The sequence below is a fragment of the Rattus rattus genome, chromosome 8 (assembly GCF_011064425.1).
Source record: "Rattus rattus isolate New Zealand chromosome 8, Rrattus_CSIRO_v1, whole genome shotgun sequence".
Taxonomy (NCBI): domain Eukaryota; kingdom Metazoa; phylum Chordata; class Mammalia; order Rodentia; family Muridae; genus Rattus; species Rattus rattus.
The window spans coordinates 46,156,911-46,175,812 of record NC_046161.1 but is presented as its reverse complement, the minus strand read 5'-3'; the positions used below and the strand labels follow the sequence as shown (position 1 = coordinate 46,175,812).

At 42.2% G+C, this 18,902-nt stretch overlaps 1 protein-coding gene across 2 annotated transcripts in view; it reads left to right on the top strand.

The window, feature by feature from the left end:
- Positions 1–420: 420 nt before the first annotated feature.
- Zc3h12c (zinc finger CCCH-type containing 12C) overlaps positions 421–18,902 on the top strand; it is a 52,061-nt gene continuing 33,579 nt past the window's right edge. The window contains exon 1 of one of the 2 annotated variants that reach the window (XM_032909366.1): positions 421–521. In XM_032909366.1, coding sequence (XP_032765257.1) covers positions 498–521 — 24 coding nt within the window. In that variant the 5' untranslated portion in view covers positions 421–497. Of the gene's footprint in view, positions 522–905; positions 987–18,902 lie in introns of those variants that run through there. The other variant, XM_032909369.1, reaches the window with a different exon arrangement.

Here is an 18,902-nt window from a genome sequence, read left to right as displayed (position 1 = left end):
CCGGGAGGGGAATGTACGGGCGGGGAGGAGGCTCGGTAGAGCCGGACAGGTTCCAGCAGCTCCCCTCACCCCTCCCCACGCCTCCCGGGTTTCCCCCCACTGGCTTAGGGTTTCCTGTTTCAGTTCTCGGCGTTCTCCAGCAGCAGGTGCTGGTTTGCCAAGCTCCGCTCCAGTGGCGGCGAAGGAAGTCAAGAGAGCGGAGGGGAGGAACGCGGCACGCAGTGGCTGCAGCGGCTCGGGGCGGGCAGGCGGGCGAGCAAGTGAGCGAGCGAGCGAGGAGCGCGGCGGCGGGCAGCAGAGCCCCGGGGCGCCTGAGAGCCGCGGCCCTGGCGTGCGGTCCGCCGGCCGTGCGGGCGGGCTGGCAGCATGGGGAGCGTCCTGCTCGGCCCGAGCCCTAGCGGCAGATGCGGCGGGCCGCGGCGGCCTGGTGCTGAGGGGAGAGGCGGCCGCCTGGCGGAGGGGGCCCGGGGCCGGCCCGGCTTCCAGAGCATGCCGTGATGGCTGCGGAGAAGACATTGCAGGTGGGTGGCGCGGAGGCCCGCGGGGCGTGAGGAGGGCCGGGCGGCCGCGCTAGCCTTTCCTCGGCGCCCTCAGTGCGGCGTGCTCCCCGAGCGAGCGGCGCGGGAGGCCCGCGGGGCAGGGGAGGCCGCGCCCGAGCGCCGAGCTCTGGATCCGCCGGGGCCGGAGCGGCCGCGCTCAGGGAACTCCAGGCCCAAGCGGCTCCGACCCCCGAGGTCGAGTGGCGCAGCGCCCGCCTCCCGGGAACGCCGAGCGGGAAAGCTGAGCGCATCCTGCCCGCGGGCGGCACCAGCCCCGTGGGGAATTCGACGAGGCGAGGCCGGGCCCGGCGGCCTAGAACGCCGGTCCAGTAGCTCCCGCCCGCCCCAGGGCCAGGGCCAGCGAACATGGAGGCGGGCCGGGGCGCCGCCGAGGGAAACGGACCCACGGCTGTGATCCTGCCGCTCGGACCCTCGCGCGCTCGTGGGGTGAGGCATCACCCGGCATCTCCATCCTGCCCCCCGCCGTTCGCTTTCATTAGCCATCTCTCCTGCCGTCCTCTGGCGAGTCCTAGGGAAACCAACCTTTCACCCTTCGCCTGGTCGCCGTCCTCAGCCTCCTGCCCAAAGCCCGCGCCCATGTTCAGCTGGGCTCATTTTTAACTCCCAGTGAGCGACAAGGTGTTACTTAACTTGGAGAAATGAATCCCGCTTTCCCTCCTCGCGCTGTTTTATCCTTTATTGTCCCTTAAAATCCTTAGAAACAGCGGTTGCTTCCAAGCACTGATTTACTCTAACTGGGTCTCCTGCTGCTTTGGGTATCCGTTAACACTGGGGGTTTGTGTTCTCAGTTTTGTGATAAAGAGATGAAGCCGTAATCCACATTTAGGGAAAGTTCTCCTATTGGTTGCAGACTGTCTTGGAGTATCTCCAGCTCCATCAGGCGCTTATTGATTCGGATTTTTTTTTTTTTTAACCGCCTTAGAATAGATGAAGAGATAACTGGGCCTAAGCGTTGTATATTTAGAAATCTGAGAAAGTTGTACAGTTTCTTAACTCATTTCCTTATTGAGATTTTTGTCTCTACTTCAAATATAAACAGAAACCAGGAGATGTACCTTACCTTTTTTTTTCTTTCTTTCTTTCTTTCTTTTTTTTTTTTTTTTTTTGACTTTCCCAGACCCACTTTAAAAGACTATATAGCTAGAAGCAGTGAGACACATGCCTGTGATCCCAGCACTCAGCTAATGCAACAGGATCCTAAGTTCGAGGCTAGCCAGGGATGGGTAGGAGGATGTATCAAACAAAATCAGAGGAACAAGGATATAACCTAAGTTTATTTAGTCTCTTACATGTGTAATGAATTGATTTTGCTTACAGTTTCTTAAATCTTGGTAGTCTCTGACTTCTTCCAAGCCCAAGCCCATGCACTTTTCCGATGTTTCCTTCTGTTCTTGCACTTCAGCATTGTAAATTTATCCACTTGAAGGTACCATGAAGACATCAAAACCACCAGTTTGGTTGAATCTGAATTCATGACTTGACATATTTGAATATTTTTCTTGAAGAACCGCTTTTGCTTTAGAAATCAGTTGCAATTCTTCTAGTATCTGACCATGAAGAAGAATAAGCACGCCTTTAGTCCCAACATTTGGGAGGCAGAAGCAGGCAGATCTCTTGAGTTCTAGGCCAGTTTGGTCTGTCTAGCAAATTCTAGGTTAGTCAGGACTATAGTGTTTGCATCCTTGTCTCCAAATAAGCAACAGAGCAACAAAACAAAAGAGGAGACATAGACAGAATAATTGAGCATTTTCTTTTCTCTTTGATATTTGGGTTTGAAGTTGGGACCTACTGTGTGCCAGGGTTTGGAACACTGATTCCTATCCCACGACCCGAGTGGATAACAACAAAGAGATCGATTTTTTTTAACTTCTATTTAATAATGAAAGTCTAATGGAATTATTTTGGTATAGTGGAAAATAGAAACTTGGAGTGTTTATGTGCTGGGGGTTGCTTTTATTACTCACTTCCTTTTACCGTCTTTTTAAATGATCATAATAAAAATATCCTGTTTTATATTTGGGGCCTCTCTGGAGACATGTTAATGGGTTGCAACTGCCAAATTGGACCCCAAGTGGTTAATATAAAATTATCCTTAACATTTTTTTCTAGTCCAAAATTGAATTACCTCGTCTGTCTAGCAAGAGTCCCATGGTGCCTGCATCTAACGACTGCACATGTCTCAGTCTTGCTGTCAGTATATGCTTGGTGACTCACTTTCACGTGTAGAAGAGCTGCAGTCCTTTTGCATTCCGATTGGAAGTTTTAAAGAAACAGTGTGTTGATTGGATTGTTTTAAAAATATTTTTAATATTACAATGTAAAATTATAAATAACTGATCTTCCAGTTATTGCTCATTTAAAGTTAGTATACTTCTGTTTCATTGTTAAATAATAATTATTTAGGTGTGGAGTAAGGTCCCTAACTTCTGGAGGGCAGATAGAACATAGTGCTTAATGGAAACCCCTTAAGCACTTGCGAATGAAGAAGTGAGAAGTTCAGATTTCATGTACGGCTTCCAGATTCCGTTCAAGTAGATAGCACTAAGTGAGAGTCGTGTCCTAGGACTCTGGCTGGAAAGCACAGTGGGTGGGCCAGGGTCTGTGGCATGTGGCAGTCATATGGTATTGTTTGTATTAGGAAGAAAAGTAATAAACGAGTGAATAATTAACATTTCTTGAAGGAAGATTCCAGGTTTAGTCTTTAACTATCGAGAGCCTAGAGTTTGACCTGCACTGCACCAGCTATTCCAGAAAAGCGTAGTGTGTTTTAAGTACTAGTAAGCCTCATAGACCTGCAGCAGTTCCTCTCCAGTTAACAATGGTAGGATGAGGGTTTCAAAGGCAGCCATGCTGCATTCCTGCCAATAAGCAATATTATAATCTCTGTAACTCACCAGAGACTTGCCTGTTACTGTTAAGGTGGGATCCTCCTTCTAGGGCGTTCAGTTTTAAGAAGGCAGACAGACCACTTTCCAGTAGATGTGGAGTTACATTGTTTAAAGAGTCAAATCCCTCCTTCTGGTTCTTAGAATAGTGTGCAGCGAGGATTTTCTTATGGTTTTGACTATACTTCAAATGCTTTCTTTTCAACAATGTTATTTTATGTAACCATCCTCCTGCTCTCAGGCATGTGTGTTCCCTGATATCAATCGGATTTATTTTATTGAATTTCTCATTAAAAACTTGTTTTGTGTCCGTGGTTTAAGAATGTACTTCTAGACATGGTGATGGAAAAGAATACATTTTTTTTTACCACAAGTTGAATTGATAGGTAACCCATTAGCAAAGAGTAAGAAGGCTTCCGGGCTGTAGTGGTGCTCACCTGTAATCCCAGCCCTCAGGAGGCAGAGGCAGGTGCATTTCTGAGTTTGAGGCCAACCTGGTCTATAGAGCGAGTTCCAGGACAGCCAAAGCTTCCCCAAGAAACTCTGTCTTAAAAAATAAACAAACAAACAAGTAAGAAGGTTGATCTCATCATGCATTGATTAAAGATTAACTTTTAAAATCTTTTGACAGTTGGGATGGTAAGATGGCTGCCAAGCCTGGAGACCTAGATTTGATTGATGGGACCAACAAGGTAGAAGGAGAGACTCAGCTCTCACAGGTTGCCTTGTGGCCTCCTTCGAGCACAGTAGCGTGCACAGACAAATTGGTGGTTCAGGTGACTGAGACTTACAAACGCAGCTCTGCACAGTGCTGTCTGTGTGAGTCGTGGTAAATGCCAGGAGTGTTTTAAGTTGACTTAAGTCTTCTCTGTCAGTAGCTACTCCTTAATGACACCGTCACTCACTTTCTCCAATTTGCAGATGATATCAGCTCTGCATTGTGAAACTAGAGGGTAGCAAGCCAGCCTTGTACAGAAAAAGTCAGCAACTGGGTGGGTCTGTCCAGCCTGCTCCTCACACGAGACCCAGGATGGCTAAGAATGGAGCCCAACACTGCACTGTAGATTTGCTTCAAACATGGGGGGTTTGTTCATTTGTTTTGTTAATTCCATTGTGTAGTTTTCAAGCTCTGCAAATAATGTTGTATGTTACTGTGTCAGAAGTTTGGACACATCTGGTGGAGGATGTTAAGATATATAGGTTGAAGACTGAAGGTTTGAATTGTATGGAAAAGGCATATGAGGCCTCTGACATCAGCTAGCCCTAGCCCTGTCACTTCTGGGACTCACCCTAAGTAAGAATCTTAACTTTATTTCTGTTTCTACCCATCAAACACTGTCTACTTTGTAGCCTCGCTTTTACTGGGTCAAAATAATAAATGAGGACTGTTAGGACCGCTCAGTGTGCAAAGGCACTTGCTTCCAAGCCTGATGTCTGAAATCAAGAACCCACAAAGCTGAGGGAGAAAACTCTCTCACATGTTGTCCTCTGACCTCCACAAGCACTAACACACACACACACACACACACAGAGAGAGAGAGAGAGAGAGAGAGAGAGAGAGAGAGAGAGAGAGAGAGAGAGAGAGAGAGACTGTTAAACCCCAAGGCATTGAAATACACGTAACAGTATCATTGGTTTGATACTGGACAGGAGGTTTTATTTATTTTGCTTTTTACTTAGTCCTTGACTTTTAGTTGTATTGGGAGGAACCAAAGTCACCAGATGTAAAACTTCTGTAAAACTAAGCTTTTATTGTTACACATTTGTAAGCTTATATTTTTAGGTTTTTCAAAAATCCTTTACATCTATTCCTTTCTGTCTTTTAGGATGAAGCTAAAATTAGTTTCATTCTTAGTCATCTGTACTCATTTCCCATTCAAAGTTATGTGGGCTTCATTCTATCCTCTTCTGAGATTCAGCCTGTTTCAGATCTTGGCGTTTACTTCATAATTTATTTTAGTTGTTTTATACACTTACATTAAATGGTTTGCTTATATAATTGAAGCCATCTCATTGGAGCTTGCCCTTTTTAAATATTTGTGTCATTTTCTTTGGCCTGGTTGAGTTGATCTTAGGCATTACTTTCTGGGATTTTAGTTATAATTTTAAGATGACTAGTACAGCTATAAACAACGTGAAATATACAATGGTCTTTATAGATGAACTATTCCTGGTTTTGCTAAGAGAAAGTAAGTACCTGGAGTAGCACAGAAGTCATGAGTTTAAAGTCAGTCCGAGTCCACACGGAGGACTCACTCAGTAAACTGGGATGTTTCCTAAATTCAATTATTTTTTACTACTTCAACCTATCTTTTAAAATTAAAATTGCAATATGATAGTTTGGCCTATTTTATCATATTTGTAAGACGTAGGAAAGGTGTAAAATAATAACGAAAACATCTATAATTTTCACCTGAAGATAACTTAAAATGTTAGGCTCTTGTTTTTACTTTAACATTCCTTTAATCATTATAAGCACAACCTTTTAAAAATGTATGAACATTATAGTTTCTGTCCTTCATATTCCTTTAAGGGATTCTTTTTACTGCCTGGATGACATTGGACATATTCAGATATTACAATTTTAAAAAAAAAAAAAACTCAAATAAGAAATACAAAAGAAACATTAAAACTGATATCACAGACAAAAGGAGATTACTTGGGCTTCTTAAGAAAACCTACATGCTACCAACCAGGAAAGCCTACAGGAAATGGATACATTTCTGGACACATAGATTTCGATATTTTTTCCCCATAATAAAAAATAGAGGAACAAATGTCTTTGTATAGAGCTCTGTGCCCATGGTATCTTCATTATGAATTTCATTTTTATTTTTGTCATTTTTAAACCATGTGCATTTGTGTGAGTATATGCACACAAGCGTACAGGGGTCTTCAGAGACCAGAAGATGTGTCAAATACCCTAGGGCTAGAGTTAGAAGCACTTGCAAGTCACCTGAACCGAGTGCTGGAAACTGAACTCAGACCTTTTAACTACTGAAGCATCTCTCCAGCCCATATTTTAAACACTGTCTGACATGTGATCACAGCAGCTGACCTCTAGAGAAGGTGCACTAGTTAGCCTTCCTGTGAGCAGCATGATTGTCTGTTTCTATGCACCTGTCAGTGTTTGTGCACACAGTCTGGTTGATTTGCTAGACGTGAGTGGACATCCACTCGGAAGCGGATTTCAGTCAGGAAAGCAGGCTGAGCTTCTGTTGTGTGCTGTGTGGCGCGTATGTGATTTGGCTGTATTTCATCTTCAGTTCCTTAAGACTCAGTTTCCAGTCTATAAAATGGTGATTGGAACAGCCGTTAGGATATCATAGTGTAGTGTGACTGTTGGGAAGGACTGGTGGCATACACCAAGTCACTGAAGCCCTTACCTGTCGTGGTTATTAGGAACGGCTTCTCATTGTACATAATATGGTAATCTGGGCACCCCAGAATTTGAAATCAGAAATGCTCCAAAATGCAACACTTTTTTGAGTGTTAGCATAATGCCCCAAGTAAGAAATTGCATGCCACGAAAACACACTCGATGAGGCGATTAAATGTTATATGACTGTCTGTTCAGTATGTAATAGCTCCTTACTCAACCTGTTACATCTGTTATCTCTTTCAAGTGAGATGCTCAGTGACTGTACAGATGTGGGTTCCATAAGGACACACTCATTTATTAAATTGTTGCTTTCCTACAGCCAGAGCCACTGTTTACCAAACCCAACGGTTTAAAACGTTTCCTGAGAGAAAGAAATGGGGTCAGCAGGGGCTGGAGAGATGACTCAGCAGTTAAGAGCACTGACTGTTCTTCCAAAGGCCCTGAGTTCAATTCCCAGCAACCCCCGGTAGCTCACAACCATTTGTAATGGTATCTGATGCCCTCTTCTGGTGTGTCTGAACAGCTACAGTGTACTCACATTTTAAAAAAAGAAAAAGAAATACCCTTTAATTTTTTGCATAATGGGTTCAAATTTCTTCCAAAAGACAGATAAACTAATTCTCTACGCATGCACACACGCGCGCGCGCGCGCGCGCGCACACACACACACACACACACACACACACACACACGCACCAACTTTGGAGAGTCATAGCAGCTATATTCACCTTTGTCACTGTCTAAATCACTTAGCAAATCTCTCGTGACATCACATTGATGAATTGAGGAATCTATTGGATACTGGCTTAAATCCCCATTGACTTTGAATTGCTAATCTTGCCCTTTGTTATTTTCTCACTTTTCATGAAAGTATTACTTTAAAACAATTACTTGTACAGGCTTGCAATAAAGTTTAATTAACTAGGTAACATAATTTATATGTCCTGAATTTCAGTTAAATAACTATCAGTAAGATAGACTTTTAAGTCATCGTTTGATTTCTTGCAAGTCAAAATGATTCTTTAGGGATATTTTTAAATACATGATTTTATCCAGTAGTAATATCTGGGGGACTATTATGACTTTAACTTTTCGATAGTTATTTGTAGGCCCATGAAACAAGCTAACTGAAGAGCGTGGCAAGCAGCAGTGTATTGCTTAGGAGACATCGTGGGTAGAAATGACAAGTGAGACCATACTGTAGGAAGGGAGGGCTGTTCTTAGCCAATCTCCAGCCATGTATTCTGTGGGAAACTTTTAACACCTCCCATCTGGGTCATTAAACTGAAAGAAATGGTGCTGTTTAAAGGAAACACTAGTTTCCTTTTAGGCACTTGTTTTATTGTCTTGTAATTGTGATTTCATTTCTTCTCTCCACCTGACAGGGTCTCACTATGGCCTTTGGCTGTCCTGAGGCTCACTGTGTACGCCAGGCTGGCCTCAAACTCCCAAAGATGCACCTGCCTCTGCCTCCCTAGACCTGGCATTAAAGGATTGCACCACCGTGTCAGGTCCACTTACTGGCTCCATATTCCTGCCCACAAGTAAATCAATGGATTTCTTCTAAATTGCTGGTTGCCAACAATTTTCATGCACATTTTTTCACTAGTTACTAACATTTTCTAATTAACATCACTACTGGAGTCTTTTCTGGCATCATAATCTTGTTTTTTCTTGCAAAACAATATACTGTGTCTTTGGCCTTTTTGAACTAATCAATGTTACCCCTTTTTTCCCTCGGGAGACATCACCCTAGATTGTTTCTGTTTTTAGGATGATATCACAAACAAAGAAATAAAGTAGGGTGTGTGAACTCTGAAGGCATTCAGTTTTGCAGCTCTGTAAATGGAAGAACAGCTTGTAAGTTACAATAAGTAGGCTTTTCTGAAGGATGTTCTTTTTCTGTATTAATAAGACAACTTTAAAAATCTCTCCATGTGATATAAGGAAATAGTATAAGCTGTTCAATTCCTTGGCTCCATTGCCTGCATGTTATTCTTTCTTCTATGTTATAATTATTCTACTGAGACTATAAAAATAAATACTATAAGTCAAGCTTTCTACTTTTTGTACTGTAGTTTCCCTTAAAAACATTTTTAGGATATGCTTCTGCCCTTCCTGTATGGCAGGTACTGTTACAAGTTACTCCATGTCTTGATCCCACTGGTCCTTGTAGCAACCCTGGTCTAGAAATCATGCTGAGGCGCTGAGAGGATAAGCAGCCTCTCTAGGTACCAGGTGAGTGGCAGGCAGCGTGGCACGATGCTCTTTCCTGTACTGTAGACTGTAAGTGTGTAACTTAGTCCAGCCATGCTCACCCTCTTTCCGTCAAATGAGACGTTAACTGCTGCAGCTAACTGTACCCTGGGACTTACAGTAAGCATTCAAAAGCAAAGCCAGTGAATCATCTCTAGAAATAGAGGCACCTAAATAGCAGCAAGTGACTCCATCTGCTTCTGTGGCATTGAATGAAATAACCGCATCTCTTAAGTCAGCAAACCCTGGGGCCCGTGTATGTAGCAAATGGATAAGTTACAGGAAACGACAGGTTCCTCTCTCATGCTTATGTATTGGATATTTAGTAGCATATTCATCTTTGAGTTACCAAGAACATACAGGGTCATGTCTGATGGTCAGGTGGCTCACTGTGTAGTCTAGGCTACAGGAACACACCACCCTCCTACCTCTGCTCTAGATCTGACCTGATTAATAGATCGTTTTAACACAACTGGCATTCCTTGTTTTCTTCCAAATATATTTCTATAACTGAGTTTTGCAAGGCAGTACATGTGATATGAAAATATAATTAATACTTACTGACTGGTTATTATGCATCCAATACTATTCTAAGGGTTTGATCATTAATTTTCAAAATAATCATATTATACGCCTTTGTTTTCCACAACTGGGGATAGCCAGGCATGGAGAGATTAATTTGCCCAGGACCTTAGGTAGGTCGATCCATGGGTAAATAGACAAGCACACATGCGTAATCTCTTAGTGAATTATTAGTAAATATAATCTTCCATCAAATGTGTGCATATTTGTGATCATATTTTCAGATCATATGTAGCATTTAAAAACTCAGTCATTCCTCTTACAGTATATCAGGGTCAGCACACACTCATGTACACACATACACACATATTGTTTTTTAATATTACAGTATGACTAGTTAAAAGTTACAGTGCAGGTATAAAGGTTGGTTAGGAAGAAGCACTCTGATTCTTTTATATTGTAATATATACATACACATTCACACACACATACCCGTGTATATATATCTGGAACACTCCAGAGTCTCAGATGAATACTGAAGGACAAGCTGAGTTGTAGTTCACTAAAGTTTCATGTCTAACAAGTATTTTCTAAGATATTAACAATAGCTAGTCAGAAAATATGAGTGAAAGAAATATTCCCTTATATTTCAGTATTCAGAGCAGGAAAAACAAAACAGCAAAGTATTTTAAGTTTCTTGAGAAATGTATGACCCATAAAGGGCTCTGTTGAAAGAGTGAGGAGACTTCAGTGGACTCAGTGTCGTGGATTACACTGCTCAACGCCACGAGACTCAGTGTCTTCCGTGGGGGCTCTCACAAAAGGGCTGCAGGGGCCCCAGCAAGTTCTCAACAGCATTTTTGCTGAAAATTTTGTCAAGACAACCAACACATATCTGGAAGATTGTACATAGAACCATGGCCAGGATGTGAATGTGGAAACTGGAAAGTACAGCAGCAGAGGACTTGAACATAGAGTGCACCCAGCCTGTTATAACCTACACTTGTCGTTTATGGCTGGGTACAGAAATAAAGATGGTGAGCATGGAGTACAGAAGGAAGCCCATGTTTGTAAGATAATATATGGACCTGGGGCCATAGCTATCAAAACTCACACTAAAACCCTCCTACAGAATTTCCACCTCAGAGTAAAGGCCAAATTCTTTCTATGACCTACAACCTGGAGACTCAGGACCTTCATGAGTATGTTGAAATGTTGACTTCGTAAATCAGAATCTTGAAGATTTTTGTCTGATTCAAATGCAGTGTCAAGTTTTGAGAAGCATTGCCCTTTAACACTCTGGTTTCTCTGGCCTTAGTTCAGTTCCTTGTCACTTCCTCTGCCTGACCCTCTGTATACACTCCATGATGTAAGAGAAGAGAATACCCTTTGACACTTGCACTATCCCAGTGCAAGACATCTAGGACATAGTTTAGAGTAGAGCTAGTATTAAACATTTATAGGTCTGGAAGAATTTTCAAGAAGGAGCAAAATTACAATGGATTCTTATGGTTCATTGTTGCTTTGTCATATAAAGTTCCCACAAACAATTCACTAGAGAATACTGAACCATTTCTTCCCGCAGGAAATATAGTCCTCTCCCACTGTCTGTGAAAGATACTTTCTAAGACCCTAGTGGGTTTTCAGATAGTGTGAGTGATAGCTGTGTAGACATCATTCGTTAGACCTGGAAGGCTGATCTAATGATGGAAACTCCTTTATTATGATATAGTTAGGATTTTTCTTTTTAGCCTGCTTTACCAGGCTGCTTTAATTAGTTTACCATGTGGGATTAATTAACACAAAAGCATAACAGACCTATGTGCAGCTTGAGAAGCTGGACTTGTCTTTACAAGACTTCCTCCTAGACTTACTGATCAAGTAAGTTACACTCCAGGAAAAAGACAGAGGCAGGGGTTGGGGATTTAGCACAGTGGTAGAGCGCTTACCTAGCAAGCACAAGGCCCTGGGTTCGGTCCCCAGCTCCGGAAAAAAAAAAAAAAAAAGACAGAGGCAGCAAGTATTACTCCACTGAGAGCTGCATAACTATGAATCCAAAGGAGCATGCAGGACTTGGACTCTTGGGCTTCCTTGAGTATTAGCCACACCAGAAACTCTACTTTGAAATGCTCGTCACTCTGTCACATAAGATAGACTCTTTTTAACAGGGTAGCATTTTTATATTCAAATTGGCAAGGACGTGTGTGTGTGTATGTGTGTATGTGTGTATGTGTGTGTGAGAGTGATTGCATTTTTACTAAAGGATCTTCAGGTTTAAGCACATTGCTGCATGCTAAATCATTTGTACAAAGGAGTAGCTGAAGAGAAAGTAATTCTTCTCCCAAGAAGCTCATCTGGTTCATAAATAAGTGCAGTTTAGACTATCATGTTATAGAAGTATAAAGGAGTTGGGATCTCTAGGCATTAAGAACATCTTATGGGAAGTGAGCCTTGGAACTGACGTACGATGGCAGGTGTGAGCAGGATGAGCGCACTTGAGGCAGATCTCTTAACTTCTGCACCTTTGTCTTTGCTACAAGTGAAACAAGGAGTACAGCCATTAGCAACTCCGGATCTGAAGCTGTTTATCTGTTTAGGCTGAGAATGATGTCATTAGGAATGACTGTGTCAGGAAGACACCTGGGGTGATTATGGAGATAAATTAAGAGACAAGTCTCCTAAGCCTGAGGGGAGGACATTCTTTGCCTGCCTAGAGGTTATTCATATCCAGGAGGAGAACAAAGTTGAGAAGAGAAAATAACCAGGATTTAATTGAGAAGTGGACAGAGAGTGAGTAGTTTCTAGAATGCATGAATTGCAGCAGGAAAGAGTTCCTTAACCAGGCGAGAACTACCACACAGCTCAGATGTGAACACAGACCTGTGTTGTGTTTTCCAAGATGAACATTTTTGCATGCGTAGTTTTACTTTATAAACATGAACATTTACCTGAAACGTGGACTATCTTTTGATTTAATGTTATGACCTACCGTTTTCTTCCCTTCTGCTTCTGGTAACATCATCTCATCAGTTAACCTTCATCCCACTCTGGAACTGAGAGAACGGCCAATTACAGCCCCACATACCTCTGGTCACACTATTTGGGTGAAAGGTGAGCGTGTGACCCAAAACTGCACGTGTAAGACTGTGTCAGGAGTTTGAATAGCCCTCCCAGAGGCACAGATGAAAGCATTCCAGACACCTGACAGGCCAAACCCTGAGTTCTGGCCTGGTCTTTGACCTTCCAGAAGGTTTAAAAGTTGGGTTCTTTTTTTTTTTTGGATCCTTGTCTTAGGGTTACTGTCCTTGTGATGAAACAGCATGACCAAAGCAATTTGAGGAGGAAAGGGTTTGTTTGGTTTATGTAATACAAGCCAAGGACCACTGAAGGAAGCCAAAGTAGGAACTCAAACCAGGAAGGAACTTGGAGGCAGAAGCTGATGCAGAGGCCAAGGGGTGCTGCTGACTACTGCCTTGCTCCATGACTCGGGGATGGCACCACCCACAATGCTCTGGGCTCCTCCCACATCACGCACATCAATCATTAAGAAAATGCTGCACAGGCTTGCCCACAGCCTGATCTTATGAAGGCGTTTTCTCAGAAGAGGTCCCCTCTCACAGACTTCTCTATAGCCTGTATCAGGTTGACATAAAATTAGCCAGTGTGAGCGTGCAAGCTTTTTATAAAATTTATTTTTCTTTAGTTTTTTCCTGTGAATAAAGATTTTAAAAATGCACGTCGGTTATTTCTTACTGTGCTGTGAGCCTGTTTTTTGAAACACCATCTCATTCCAAAGCCCAGGTCAGCCTGGAGCTCAGCATCTTCCGTTCCGAGTGCCAGGGTCACAGTGGCAACCCCCGCACCTCACTTCTCACTCCCTTGTTCTGTCTACTCTCGTTTCCTGTTGGTATATTGGGGTGCTTTTAGGAGCAAATAAGTCTTACACTAAAGATTTTTGATATTTCATTCTTGGTATGGATTTGGAAAGATGCTTTTATTATAAAACAGTACTGATTTTTTTATTCATCATTTCATTCATTTACATTTCAGACCAATACTGTTTTTTTTTTTTTAATGGCTTGACAGGAAGATGTGTCTTGATTATTTTAACCTACTTCCCTATCCGCCAACCATGTTTAACTTAACAGTGAGAACTGCCAACTATTTCTCTGAAGAAGTGGGAGCAGCGGATGTGTGAACCTGAGCTCTGCACTGCTCCAGCGGGCCGTCTCCTTTGGTTTCCTTCCATCTGAATTGTAGTGAATTAGCGCTCATTCTGCTGTTTGCTTCCTTTGCTGTGAGATGCAGTATTCGTAGGCCCAGCTGCCTCCAGTTTGGGGTTCTCCCACCTGCACGTGCCGGGTGCTGAGGTGACGGGCGGGCAGGCGCGACTACACCCGGCCTCTGCATATTGCCAGCCATCTCAGTATTGTTAGATTATGAGCTTCGTCTAATACAAAATCATTTCTATTTGATGATTTACCTTACTGGAAGGTTCTGACTACAGCTCATATTCCTCCTCACAGTTGGTGGTAAATATAGGATGACTTTATTATACTTTTGGTTGGATTCTATTCAGGGCCAGATCCAAACATAAGCTAATGCTGAAGTTCTCGTGCTCTGCCCCCTCTTCCTGGTCTTCACTGGGCAAAGGAACGCAGGAGAATGTATATCTCTTGAGAATGCTCTAGAATCACCATATAAAAAGTGGCATCAGCTCTTGGTGTACAGTTGATCCTGTGACTTTCTTTAACGGATACTGTGCAGTAGTTTGTATTTAGTTCATAGAGCCAGGATTCTCAGTGTTGAGGTTCAAGGTTTCAGATAACACTCAGAAAAATAGTTTCAGGTGTGGAAGATCTCAGGCCTTCCAACAGAAAAGCTCAGACATGGCTATTAGTACCCAGTTCATGTTTTTTAAGCTATGTATATAAGTTATCTTTTATTTGGCTGGTTAGTTCATTTTTTTTGATACCTTGAGAAATAACAAATTTTGGCTAAAGTTTTATCTTGTAACTTTCGGGCACAGTTGGGGGATTTGGATAGAATGATCTCCGTGATACCGCGGTCGGAATCACAAGTGCTCATATATTACAAAGAAAGGAACACGTTAGGGGAAAGGTGACCGAGAGTCACTTGAGTCACCTCTGGCTAAGAGACTTGCTCTAAGCACAGCCTCTGGCACATTTGTAGCCCTCTCCTGCCTCAGAGTGTGTACAAGGCCTGATGGTCAAATGACAGATTCACCCTTTGCATTGATAAATCGCTGGGACACTGAAAGCTGCACTGGCTCCTTTTCCTCGTGTTACTTTGTTTTGTTTCTGTCATATAAGTCTTTTGCAGTGACCCAAGCAGAGCTCATAAGGGTCAGCTGTTCTTATTTGTCCTGCAGTGGGCAGTGGACTAGGCAGGCCTAGATCTAAAAATGCCACACTGGGCCCTTTTCACCTACATATGTTTTAATGTGCTTAACATTACCCAATACTGGCAACCAAGAGGGTATAAATATCGCAGCAGGATCTGATTAGTTTTTTCAGATCACTGCCTTTATTTGCTGTTTGAAAAAAAAAAAAAAAAAAACTTAATCCAGTTCTGTAGTTCAGGCTTCCTGCTGTGCTCTGGGGTAGTTTTCTGCCTTTGTGATTCCTCCCCTCTAGCATTAAAACTATAAACTGGTAACTGTGGTAGCAAGTGATAAAGAAAAGGAGAAAACTAAAGGTATGTCCACTCCTGCTAGGTGGTTTCCTTTCACAGACAAAGGGAAAGTCCTTAGTGCTGTTCTCACTGTGTCTTCTACTTGGGTTTCTGGTTCGAGCTGTAATTGCTTTGCAGGGGTTTATGCTGTCTTCATCATATTTATCTGGTTTAGGCCTTACAGCTTTCAGAGTTGATAACCTCACACACACCTGTTAAAAGAGCTCTGGAAATGAAAGGAGCTCTAATTTTCCTCATTTCTGTGATACACATATGTTTATCTAAGTGAGACTTTGCATCCTATGTACTTGACCTAGTAATCTGCAATAAACTGTAGTGATAAAGACATTTTATCTTGATTTTCAGTGAGCTAATAAATTCAGACCAGAGGTTTAACTGCTTCTGCTACGTCACTACAGTGCTTGGCAGAAAAATAGTAGCTCTCACTTGCTTCAGAAATTAACACAATATCCAAAATCGAGCAGTTGTGATCTATTAAAAAATATTGTCACTGGGCTAACAAGATGGCTCGGTGGGTAAAGGAGCTTGCCAAAGCCAGCAGCCTGAGTTTGATCACTTGTCCTCCATGATGGAAGGAGAGAGCCAACTTGAGAAAGTTATCCCCTGACCCCTCCACACTTGCACACACACACACACACACACACACACACTTCAGTAAATAATAAGTTCTATAGAGGGAAAACACCCATAGACATGATGACCTACAGTATCCCACTATATCATCCGATTCTGGAAATAGATAACAGGATTTTAGTCAGCATGGCGAATGTTTTTAGTGAGCTGGCTGAAAATTTTAAGTATACGACTTTTCATTTTGTAAACAGAGAAAAATCTGATTTGTGTTTGGGTGAACATGAAAAGGACAAGGGCAGAAGTCCCAAAGAGAATTTTCTTATCCTAGGATATCACATTGTGACTTAAATTGTTTCAGGTATTTTAAATTTATAGTCTTTAAAGTCTGGGCTCTGCATAAATTAATAGTTCTTAGCCTATATTGGAAGTTTATTTGCATTTCGGTGGAAAGGGAGTGTATGTGTGCAACAGTGTGCACACTGTATGTGTTCATGTGCATGTGTGCGGTACACACATGTGTATGTGCTGCTTCTGTACCACACACATGGGTAGTCTGCACCGTGTGAGCAAGCAGAGCAGGGTGGGTTTGCTTTAGTAAGGAAATACTACAGTATTTATGGTGTCAGTAAGGAAATACTACAGTATTTATGGTGTTAGTAAGGAAATACTACAGTATTTATGGTGTCAGTAAGGAAATACTACAGTATTTATGGTGTCAGTAAGGAAATACTACAGTATTTATGGTGTCAGGAAATACTACAGTATTTATGGTGTTGACATTTGGCTCAGATGTTTGCATGATCCCAGCTTACTCAAGAAATGAGCTACACAGCACTCAGAAGCAAGTAGTCTGTAGGATTATAAACGCTGCCGTGTGGAGCATAGTAGTAAATCGAGGGTACTTACTTAGTAAACTCTAGATGCCCTTCGAAATTATCCCACGATTTCTTTTAGTACTTAGTACTAACACCTTCTAGACTTAAACTTGAGTATTACAACTTTCAAATTTTACGAAATACATTTTTAGCAAGTATGTTATGAAAGGTGGTGTTTTTACTTAGATGGTTAACCAGTATCTATAATAAGAGTTTTACATTGCTGTATTCTATAGCTCAGCTGGTCTAGTCTAATGATTTTAGGTTGAAGTTAGTTTTGTTTAAATGTACATTTTTATGTTACTTGTTTTCACAAACATAGACCAAATTAGTGTTTTATTTTACTATATTTTTAAAAATTAATTCTATTTGTAAACTCATGCATTTTATTTTGCCATTTATACCAGCTCTCTTTAAGTTTTATTATCTTATAACACAGTAACAGATACTTTTTGTCATTGTTTTGTTTTTTTTCAAGGCAGGATGTCTCTGTGTAGCCCTGGCTGTCTTGGAACTCACTCTGTAGACCAGGCTGGCCTTGCACTCAGAGATCCACCTGCCTCTGCCTCCTGAGTGCTGGGATTAAAGGTGAGCGCCACCACTCACCACTGCCCAACTAACAAATAACTTGAAAATACAGATTTTCCACTGTAGCCAGAGAAATCATTTAACCATAACGTCTGCCTCATTTCACCAGTACCTGATCTGTTAAAGGAGATGGCTGCGATAGTTAACTGCTACTTTGACATACCTCATTTTCTCTCAAAGAAAAATGAAACACTATAGACTAATATATAGCCTTGACTTTTTTGGAAACATGCAACTTTTACCACTTTAAAATATAATTGCTTTCTTTGTTTTCGTGCATTAAAAACAGAGGAAAGGCTGAAGTCCGCCCAAGCCAGGTGTTTCTTGTTGGCAGCCTGCTCCCTAATGACTGCTCTCACAGAGCAGCTGCCTACTAGTCAGCTTTGTATGCCCTATTGTTGCTGCACACCCCTCATTTAATACACATGCTGCCCCGGGCAGACCCAAGAATGACATCAACTTGCTTATCTTAGAAACCTACGAACCTGACGCAGGGCGCTGAGGTTGTCTTGCATCTGCCTGACTAACTAATTGTGAGCATTCTGGCCTGTGATTGGCTGCTGCTCCACTCGGTAATAGGTTAAGCAAAGACATTACCATTCCATCTGTTCAACCACTCATTGTTCTTCTTGCCTGCCTGGAAGTCTGCAGCTAAAATTGTTGTTACTGCTGGAGCTGCCACAGAAACCAATGTCTTTGTATTTTCCTGCTAACGTAAGTATCTGTACTACTTAGTGCTGTTAGAAGTTACACTTTGCTGTAAAGGCTGTAATCTCAGCTCTGTGAAGGTTAGGAGGCACCACAAAAGAAAAGGAGACTGTTAGTGGTGCCCGTGTGCTAAGAGAATCTGGTTCCTTCTGCAAGAATAGACCCGGGAAGCAGAGTTTTATCGGTTTATGTTTTGCATATACTTACTTTTAGCTTGGTGAATGCTTATAAACAATGGGCACCATACATAATTATTTGGAACTTAGGACAAGTTATATGAAAGTTCTAATATCCTGTTAAACAACAAAGTAAGGTCTTCTCTTGTCAAATGCTTTGTTTCTCACGGCATCCCCGTGAGGTACTGGTCAGGCTCAGTGGATTGTCTCTGTTGTGACGAGTCTAGTTTGCACAGATGGATGGAGACTCAGATGTTTCCAGCAGCTGCTTTTAAAGATGATGATTAAGCATTCAGGTGCCTTGTCGACAATGCCAGTATTTGTGCCCAGTTTATTTCCTTTCTCCCTCCTTTCTCCCTGTGTTATTTTCAGGTATTCAGTTGAAGATGCCATTCCAGTTAGTTTCAAGAGTTCTGAGTAACAGGGATCTGAGGAGTAGACAAAGACTTTCATTTGTCAGTTGTGGGGGAAAGAAAGAGCATAAAGGGTTAAAGAGAGGTTTTCGTTTCTACCACATGCCCTATTGTGGGAACATATGCATAAGTCTATTGAAAGTTTTCAGAAGATAGGCAGGCCACCAGTTGCTGGTCTCCTGCAGTTCCAGTAGACATCTGTTGCCCCAGAACATTAACCAATCTGTTCAAAGGAACATCCTTCCTTTG